General features: G+C 37.8%; 2 protein-coding genes across 3 annotated transcripts; one reads left to right on the forward strand and one right to left on the reverse strand.

Annotated features, from left to right (window-relative positions):
* Positions 1-226: 226 nt before the first annotated feature.
* On the reverse strand, positions 227-3,590 carry LOC141678516 (epoxide hydrolase 2-like). Of its 2 annotated transcripts, XM_074484862.1 has the most exons (4): positions 3,195-3,590; positions 1,748-1,915; positions 1,293-1,528; positions 227-737 (listed from the first exon to the last, which is right to left on the reverse strand). In XM_074484862.1, the coding sequence occupies exons 1-4, from the start codon at positions 3,483-3,485 to the stop codon at positions 467-469; spliced, it is 966 nt and encodes a 321-aa protein (XP_074340963.1). In that variant the 5' UTR covers positions 3,486-3,590; the 3' UTR covers positions 227-466. The 2 variants fall into 2 exon arrangements, with proteins under 2 accessions (XP_074340963.1, XP_074340964.1); XM_074484863.1 differs by lacking the exon at positions 1,748-1,915.
* Positions 3,591-9,474: 5,884 nt separating this feature from the next.
* Positions 9,475-9,906, forward strand: LOC141679762 (uncharacterized). Its single transcript, XM_074486173.1, has one exon. It carries the CDS (start codon positions 9,475-9,477, stop codon positions 9,904-9,906), a length of 432 nt encoding a protein of 143 aa, XP_074342274.1.
* The last annotated feature ends 695 nt before the right edge of the window (positions 9,907-10,601 follow it).

A 10,601-nucleotide genomic window follows, 5' to 3' on the forward strand; every position in this document is an offset into this window, starting at 1 on the left:
GAGTTAGGAGTTCAAGACTAGTCCTTGTAGGAGATACATGTACTATCAGTGTTCTGTGAAACTCGGTGAGAATAAAATAAAAACCCAAGTTTTATAAATAATGATTTTGAAGTTCTGCAATTTCGTTTTCACCAATTTGTTATATAGTATGTTCATATATTTTTTGCTCGTATTGTTCACAATTCACAAATCTAATCATTAAAAAATCATCTTTTCCCTTGCACCTTTGATTTGCATAACCCTTAGCTCCTACACATTTTATAACACACTACTTATAAACAATTCTTGTAACCAGAATGATTCACACGCTTAGCAATGTATGATACAAGATACAAATGGTTACGGAAACAGCAGTAGGACATTGATAACTCTGGAGACAGATGACAGTGACTAGAAGTTATTAGCATAGATGGTCGCAATCAGGTGTTTTACTAATTTCGCGACAATCAGACATGGTATCTGAGTTTCAAACCTGAATGTTTTTACTGATGAATGAGAGAATTAGCTCATTCACCTTGTCAGGAAATTGCTCCGAGATGAAATGGGAACCTTCCGGTATGTATTCAATTTCCAAATTCGGCACAAACATTTTAACAGCTCCACTCTTTATATAGTTCTCCATTTCAGGAAATTTGAATACATAGTCCTTTTCACCAGTTATAAATAAAGCAGGGCTTTCAACTTTCAGATCTGGTATGTTGCTTGCCTGCTCACTGTTTTCCTTGGGACGAAATTCCCTGTAATATAAGAATACCGGTATACTGCTTTAACCAAGTACACATTACAACATACTTGGATAAAAAGAAAAAAAAACATCATTGGTGACTGTTAATAACACAATCAAAACTGCATATCTGCAAGCGAAGCTGTTACAAGCAATTTACCATATAGTTTGATAGTACTAAAAGCTTAAATTAGTTCTCCCTCCATCTCAGGTTAACTTGACATTTAGAGAATTAAGCGTTCTTTATATTTTGTTGTACTTCAATACACATCCTCGGATCATCCTTATCTATCATTTTGCTTCTATTATCGCTAATGTGAGAGTGTTTATGCTCACTGGTCTGGGGTCTATTGTTTTCTGCTGTAATAAAGATGAAAGGATATGATAACTCCACAATGATCTAAGCATGCTGAAGCTCATTCACTACATATATTGGTCTTATATTGGTCTGTGAGTATTATCCACAAGAGACTAACATTATGAGATAGAAGTAGGTGCAAATATCTCTTGCGGGAAACAAGAAAAGACATAGTACAGATAATGCAAGCAAAAATTACTTGATGAATACCTATATGGAACTTGTAATGCAGTATGGAATCCACATTTATCATATGCTGCCCCATAGACTGCTAGATCTTCCTCTGTAAACCAAGAGGGTAGAGGAGTAGATGGCTCCACTATATCCATGATTTCCTGGTTTTCGAGAGCTATTGGTATTTCGCTTCTGGCAAATAGGATGTAGATGTTCCGCAACACAGTTTTAGCATCAAAGCGCTCAAAGTCAGCTTCAGCTCTACCAGGTTCCTAAAATATGAATTTCCAAGGAATGTTAATACTTGCAACCACAACAAAAATGAGGTTTTGTGAAAAGTTTATGGAAGTACGACTTTGCAACCAAAAGCAACATGTGCAATCAAAATCAAACTCAAATGCAACTAAATACAACTGCAATTCATACTTCAAGAAAAAAGGTAAAAAAAATGTTACAATTCGTTATAGACTTGTAACTTTACTACTGGTTACCTGCCATCTTGTAATATAGAAGCCTTCAGGCAGAAGTTTATGGTATGCAATGGGGCGTGGTGACATAAATGGAATACCCAATGTTACAACCCCATGTATTCTACCTGGATGGCAAAGGGCAAACCGATAAGCAACTATACCTCCAACATCTTGACCAATAACAAAAACCTGTAACCAATGACAGAGATTATATATATTTCTAAAATTTACCATCCAGGTTTAATCTGTACTGAATATTAATAAACTGTTTAAATTTACCAATGAATTATAACAGGAAACAGATACGTTATATCAAGCCAGGGGAAAGGCGCTAACATATATACCTTTGTTACATGACCATCTTACTCTTAAGTTCCTGTCCTAAAACTTATGAAAGGGTGTTGTTTCGGATGAGAACCTCATTTTGAGTAAACACCTCGTCTAAAATCTTAAGGTCTTAGAGTAAGGCCATAACTAACCCATTTATGAGTCGACGAGTGGATCACGAGCGTCCATCCTTGGGGCAATAATTTACATTCGTGCCCGGTATAAGTTGTGAGAATATTGAGTTCTCTGCTAGCCCGATCTCTGATCACAACTAATCTTATAGATTGTGAGAATATTTAGTAACCATCTTATCTAAAACCTTAAGTTGTTAGAGGAAGATCATAACTAAATCTTATATTATATTCTAACAATATCAAAACGTCCCCAAGATTGTAATAATGTATTAACAAAGAAGACAAGGGGGACGGCAGGAAGTTGATTATTATATGTCTATGTTTGAGAATTTTTGACAAGGTGCACTCTACATGTAGCTATATAACTTACCTCCATAACTGGATATACAAAATTTTTAATGAATTATCAACTTGCTTAAACGAAGTGAATCCGACTGGTAAGATGTAACATATTTTCCATAAGTTAAGCATCACTTCGTATTCTATAGTTTTATGCATCAAATGCCCCTCTACAGTTTTACACTATCATTTTAAGCTCATCCAGTTACCTAATATCATCAATCTATTGTCAATTTTATTCCAGTTGAATTCAAAATCATACAAAGAAAAACAGAGTTGAATTCAAAATTTTAAGCATCAGTTTCCCCAGAACTAAGCAAAACACTGTGACAATGACTATGTAACAGTCACTGACTCGATGGTATAATAAATTAGCACACAAGTGACAGCTTAACTCAATTTATAATCATAAGCATCAGCAGTAATAACCGGAAAGTACAATATAAATTTATATTATCAAATCATTTTACTTTAAGAAAAGCAAAGATTGAATATATGCATGCATAGGGTCCGTCTCGTTAATTATAACTGAAGAACCAATTTGTTCCACACTTTTGCCTACGTTAATTGTACAATTCTGCACTTTATGTACCATTTAATTTTCACGATTTTGTGGTTCTCATCATGATCTTAATTCGTTATAAATATTATATTTGAGGCAAACAAACCTTAGAAATCGAAAGAGCATCAAGAATAGCAGCCATATCAGAAACCAAATCATCAAAGGTAGCCTTCTCCGGTTCAGATGGCGTGTCTGACCACCCATAGCCGCGATAATCGGGTGCAATAGCTTTGTAACCAGCATTTGCAACAGCAATCATTTGAAAACGCCAAGTGTACCATAACTCAGGAAACCCATGAAGAAACAAGATAGTTGGTGACCCTGATGATGACCCGATTTCAGCTACGTGATGTTTTAGCCCGTTAACTTCAATGTACTCGTGCTTTATCTTCTCCATTCTTTAAGCTCACTAAGAAACAAGAAGATATTATACTACCTGCACCTGGTTGAGAGTTGAGACTTGAGAGTAAGTGCCTTGTCTACAAGTAGTTGATGTAGGCTCCTTGTCTATTTTTAGCGGTTAAAGTGAGGCACATTTGTTAGCCGGCTCATTATTTTGTTTTGTATCAGTAATGAATCTCATTTGTATGATTCCGTGTTTAAAAAGCATCATCTTCATAATATACCAAAACATTTTTTGAATTAAAAAGAATAGTTTTAGTTGATCAATTCTCTAACTCCGTAATAATTTAGCTTAGAAAGATTATATACGGCTTAAATCTCAAAGTAATCACTAAACTCAGGGCCATATATCAAAAATACCACTCTAGTTATCGGAGACTCGATTGCACCACTCTAATTATGAGTAATGAAAGTCCCGTTAAATTTTAACTCTTGACCTAACGGAAGGCCATGTGGCATAATTGACTTTCCTGACATGATTAAAGAATATATTATTTTGAAAATAAGCATCCAGCTAAGTTATGATATATATACACACGTTATTATACATACATGTGTGTATATATCTGTAGTGCACATAAGTGAATATGGGGGTGAAATCCTTTTCATGTTAGCTATTCTGCTAACATTTGTTATTATAATGAATGTGGGGGTGTTATCGAAAAGTTAAAAGTAATGGAAGAGACGTTGCTCAAAGGCAGGAAAATGCAAGATGATTGTTTTTGTAAGAACCCTGATTTTTTGTAATATTTTAAAACTTCAGTGAATAGTAACTGGAACTAATTATGTAATACGTATGGAGTTCATCACAAATATGAATAGTGGAATTTTGGAAATCCGAGATCATATTCTTGTTTATCGAGGAAAATTAGTGAATGTAAAAGCCGTCGGAATTCGAAGATTCACGATTATACTACGTGTTTTCGTATCCGTAAGGAATGGCGTAGAACCGGGAATACTACGTGAAATAAACATTATATTAAGGTATTATTAAGATCAAGATAAAGGAATGAAAGTAATTAAAAGATTATAAATGATAAAAGAAATCCTTACGAAATGAAACATTCTACGGGAAAACTATCAGAATAAAACGACAAGTGCATGAGTGTAAATTAAATAAGAAGTGAATGGAAGCCATGCAAGGTGGCCATGCAAGATCCTACACCCAACTAGTAGTTAGAAGTGTAGTTAGTAGTTAGTAAATCAAACTAGAATAGTAGCATGAACAGTGTAGGGGAGACAAGAAGTACCATGCACAATGCTTCTACTTTTCTACTCCACCACACAAATAATCAAGCCAAACCTCCACTTTTCTTTTGTCCAAATAATTATATATCAACCCATACTTCTATTTTACACCACACCACTCAAGTACCCAAGTCAAGAAAAGCTCCCACACTCCTCATTACCAGCAGTTCGGATTTTCAGACCAAGGGGGAAAGAAAAATTTATAACTTGAGTTTTAGAGCTTCATAAATCATGAAATTTGGACCATAGCTTCCTCATTACATATAAAAGGTACGTGCAAATTTTTATGACCATTCATTAAGGATTTCATAGGTAAATAGTGGTCCAAAGTTGGGCATGTTTTTGTTGGTTAGAACCTAAGTTATGTTCTTGATGTTTTCTTGTTAATTTAAGGCTTGTTAAGAATAGATCAAGTTTCTCCAAGGTTAATACACTCTTCCTAGGTGTTCTAAGGATCAAAGAAAGGTATAACTCTTCACCCTTAAAGATTTTATGGTTGAATTTTAAGAATTTATGTTATATAGTTTCAAGATTCAAAAGATTGTGAGTGCTTGAGGTTTATGTGTCTAAATCTTGTTAAGTTTTAAAGATTATGAGATGTGGGTCTTGGATGTTATACTAGATGATATAGATAATGAGTAGATGAGTGAATCTTGAGAAGTAAAAAATATTGTGTTGGTCATAAGTAGTGATTGTGTCAAGAACAAGTAGTACAAATGGAATGTGCAGTCTATTGCACTTGGTCTGCCTTCTGCAGTGTATTCGGCCATGTAAATGTTTGAAACTTATGCTTTACTGGCCATGAATGGGTAGATCTTAATTTGTAGTTTCTGTACATATGTGGATCGTCGTGAGGGGATTTACGGTTTAGGAGTTATGACCGTTTTAGTGTAGAGCGTTCATACGAAAAGCCAACTACACATAAGGCCACTTGCATGATGATTTTGAAAGGCTAAAAATGATTTCCGAATCTTGGAAAAATCATGATAATTAAATAATGCAGCAAGGAAGACTGTCCAAAAAGAATTTTAAGAAAATATTAATTTTTCGATTTTATAAAAATGTTTTATTGAAGCGAATCGATAATCACGTACTAACTAAGATCGTTGGTTATTGATTTTAGATCGCCAACAAAAGCCCCGAGACCATACCACTCCTAGTACTCGAGGCAAGTTTACGAAACCCTATCACGAATTATCCATGCTATATATACTGTTATGATATTGATGCCATGATTTACAGTTTAAAAATATATGCTTGTCTGTGATATCAATACATTCAAATTATGCGATTGTTCACGAAAACAAACTTCGTTTTATACGAGTATGAGAAATTGAAACGTAATTTCAATATAATACAAGATAGTGGGAGTCGGAGATATTTTAAATCGATTTAATTCCGGAATGAGCCGGACGCGGAAGATTTCTATATCAATAAACAAGTACTTTCGCGTAACATACATATTAAGCGAACGATTGAGATTTGATTTATAACTATAAGAGACAATCGAATATTCACTCAAGGGATATCCTATTGTTTATTTATTTATAAGTAATACCTAAAGAGTTACTAAAATATCTGGGAAATACTTAAAGAGATATTGAAAAGTTTTTAAATCAATTCACTCAATCTAAAACGTATGTAACCATTCGAAGGATAATTATAAGATGTCAAATCCTGTCTTAAGTATTTAATTAAGATGTTTATCAATTCATTGAACCTTATTGGGAAACATTTAGTACTCAAGGTTTTATCAATTCATTGAACCCTTCTTAAAATTATTATAAGAACGTAAATATTTAATATTCCGTACTTCTAAAAATCATTTAAAAATAGACATAGTTCCCAATGATACTTTCTAAATTATTCAAAATTCTCGGAAGAGATCAATCATCTGAAACCTATCAAAACCTTAGGGTACTTAGTCTAGAGGCATAAGGGTTTTGCTTCCTCGCTCAACGAAAAACAAGTGAACAATATATGTAAAACTCTACTACAGTTAAGGGTTTGAAAATGATTTTTAATTCAAAACTCCGACAACTCCCAAGGATTAATTGAATTAAAAGTGATGAATAAATCATCTTATTTAAAGGTCAACTCAGAACGATCTATTCCTTTGATAAAGGATTTTATGTAAATGATATAATTATTTTGGGATTGGAATGTGGCCTGCCCAGCATGGAGAGGTATCGGGTAGTGACCAAGCGCGGAGTGGCGCAGTATATAGTTATATGGTCTCTGTGACCATTGACTTTCGGACTTGCACGGAAATGGGCAACCATCGTGTAATGTCTTGATAAGCCCAAAGGCGGCTAGGTTTGTATTCCTTCTACTAGTAGAGAAAATTTCATATTCGGCTGATCACCGATACGTGGTTCATTCCAGTATAGTCCCTTTCCTCCACTTTGGATAAATTGTTGTGAAACCTACAGCAGAAGGCCGATAAGGCTGAGTTTTAAATAAGGATGTTGATGTATATATATCACATCCATTTGAGAATCTTGGTTCAAGCATCATTTCGAGATTTTGAGAAGTAATGAGCACGAGTATAAACTTATTAAACTGATACATTTAAAGTTGAGTTTACCATAAAATTGACAAGCATATAAACTTTTAGAAACCTTGGATATACAATGCTTAATGGTTGTTTTTCCCTAAATGATCATATTTAAATAATGGATATATATATCTTGCTGAGCGTTAGTGCTCACTCTTGCCTTTATAAATATCATATCACAACAGATTACCAGCATGGCCCGAACCAGGACGACTGCCCGCAAGCGGGTAGGGGACGCACGTCAGTACTGTAGAGTGTTCGTCCGCCAGCCACCTCAGGTAGACGAGTAGAGATAGTTTCCTTTTGAGTACTTGAACCAAGACTATTTGTGACCCGAGCCAGTCTCATGTAGAGCTGTTCTCGGCGTTCACCCTTTTGAGATAACTTCCTTTGGTCTGTAATAACTTAAATACTTTAACATTAATTTAGTAATGTTTCTGATCATATAACCTGTGTGTGTGTGAGTTTGGTTAAAAGGTCGAGTAATGATGTGAAAAGAGGATTAATTATTTATTAGACAAGATTAAGTGATCGTAACAACCCAAATTCCCGACCTTGAATTTGGGGTGTTACTGAAATGGTATCAGAGCCCTAATAAAGTCTCAGAAATGTTAGGTGAATCAACTGAATTAATGAACTAGAACTTACATAGAGTTCGTAGTCGGGCTACGAGGGTAGCACTGACATTAAGAACCTTTAGAGGTGATTTAAGTATCCAAGGTTAATAATGCGTGTGTTAAATGACTTGTAGGTACCCGATGTGTTAGACCCTGAGGCTGTAGAGGCGTACGAGAGAGAGCATGATGAGGCCCTTTTAGCTGAGACCAAGGTAGCTGACCCTGCCCCCACTGTGGGCTTAGAGGTATTCGAGTACCCGGAGACTGACCCTGAGGAGGACCCAGAGGAGGACCCCACTGAGCCAGACACTAAAATAGCCCCTCCTGAGGATATTCCATACGGCAGCACGGAGGTTCCATCTCCAGAGATGATGAGGGTGGATGTGCATCAGAGGTTGATAGAGCATTTGTTAGATCGACTCTCAGCAGCCCAGGCTCGAGTCGCTGAGCTCGAGAACGAGACGGGAGTAGCAGATTTGATGGATAGGATGATAGCTCTGCAGGCCAGAGCCACTACACTGACTGAGGAGTTTATGGCGGAGTTAGGGGAAGCCACCCAGTGAGGACACCCACCCCTCCCCTTGTACCAATTAGCCCCGCACGGACTGAGACCGACGACAGCATGGACCCTATTCTTGACGGTGTGGCAGCGACTCCTGCAGATTCCCCACTTCCACCACCCATACCAGTCATATCCCTAGCAGATCACGACTCAGTGGTAGATCGCTATGCTACTGATCTGACAGCGGCCGAGGCCCGTATTGCCGAGCTGACGGACCAGCTTTCCATCAAGCGGCACATGAGGATAGAGGCCCGAGGCAGGCGATGATACCCTAGCGCCTGACGCGTGTGCAGGACCATTCGCCACATAGAGCAGAGGACCATCGGTAGGATTCACCGCTTATCCCCACAGCGTGACTTGGTGAGTAGGCGCGAGTTTATCAGGGTTGTGGTCCAATGTATGAGGCGGATTCGTGATGTTGCTCGTGGCTAGTGGACACTATTAGTAGTTGGTTGTTGTTCCTCAGCGGTGGTACTTAGTTGTTTTGTGATAGTTGTTTTGGTTGTTATCTTTGATAGTGCCACCAGCTAAGGATTATTATATTAAGGAAGATTGTACTTTTATTATTCAGTATGTTGTACCGAGACCTGGCATATGGCCAAATTATGTATAATTATCGTGTTGATTAGTTGAGATTTCTAGATTGTGGTTTAATCTTCTTTTATACCTGCATAATTATATACTGTCATAACAGATCAGGAAGCATGAGGATTGGCAAATGAAAACAACCTAAATAAGTTTATGTAACAGGAAAATGCCGCCAAGGAGAATAGTAACAAGAACTCACTGGGCTGCATCTGGCGGCCAGGGCAGTAATAATGAATAAGGGCATCGAGCACAGACCCCACCATTAAGAATTAATGAAGAACGAAATGAGTATGATGATGAAGACTATGAAGAGTCAGAGGCCGAAGATACTCAGGGGATGGAAGTGCCAGTGAACCCTATGGAGCAATTTCTGAGGCAAAACCTGCAACAGCAATGACCACCCCAGCAGGCCATGGTTAATGCGTTTAAATCTTTCAAGTCGGTCAAGCCCCCAGAGTTTCACGGTGTTGCTGACCTAGTTCAGGCCAGGGCTTGGCTGAAAGAGGTAGAAAAGACCTTTGAGCGAATTGACACTGAGAAAGCCCACAAGATTAATTTTGCCACTTATCTCTTAAAGGGTGAGGCTAACTATTGGTGGGAAGCCAAGAAAAATATGGAGCCCCAAGGGATTGTTACTTGGGAAAGATTTACTGAGTTGTTTTTAAAGAAGTATGCCCTGAAATTTATGGAGATTCAGATGCAGCGAAAGTTCCTAGAGCTGAAACAAGAGAATATGAGCGTAGCGGAATATGAATCTAAGTTCACAGAATTGTCGAGGTTTGTGCCACAGCTGGTGGGCACCGAAGAGAAAAAGGCTGAGAGATTTCAACAGGGATTGAAGTAGTGGATTCAGAACAAGCTGGCAATTCTGGAGATAACTGACTATGCCACCCTAGTGCAGAAGGCCACAATAGCTGAAATATGGAGTGAAATGAGCCAGAAAATGAAGCAAACTAAGAAATGAAAGTTTGATGGTCGAAGCAGGAGTGTGGGAGGGGAGAGCTTCCCTAGTAAGTTTGTCAGGGGGACGGCCTCCCAACCCCACCGCAATACAGGATTCGGGGGATCAGGGAGCGTGAGTGTGGCCCGGAGCGGGAACCAAACGGGAATGCCTTATCATAGCCAACCACGACTTCCTCTGCTAGAATGCAAGAGCTGTGGTAAGAAGCATTCTGGGCAATGTATGCAGAAACCGGTGACATGCTTTAAATGTGGTAAGGTAGGGCACTATGCCATAGCTTGTAACTAGGAAGCGGCTAACTGTTTTCAGTGCAGAAAGACAGGACACATGAAGAAGGACTGCCCTGCGGCAGCCCTAACTAGCTCGAGGGGTAGTGTAGCTACATCTAACAGAGTGCCGACTGCCAGGACCTTTAATATGACTGTGAAAGATGCCGTAAGGAACACCAATGTTATAGCAGGTACGCTCCTCCTAAATTCCAATCCCGCCAATGTGCTATTTGATTCTGGAGCTAGTAAGTCTCTCGTATCTAAAGAATTTTCTGAAAAATTGGACTTAAAAGTGGAACCTTTGAAAGA

This window comes from Apium graveolens, chromosome 8, assembly GCF_009905375.1.
Source record: "Apium graveolens cultivar Ventura chromosome 8, ASM990537v1, whole genome shotgun sequence".
NCBI classification, from domain to species: Eukaryota; Viridiplantae; Streptophyta; class Magnoliopsida; order Apiales; family Apiaceae; genus Apium; species Apium graveolens.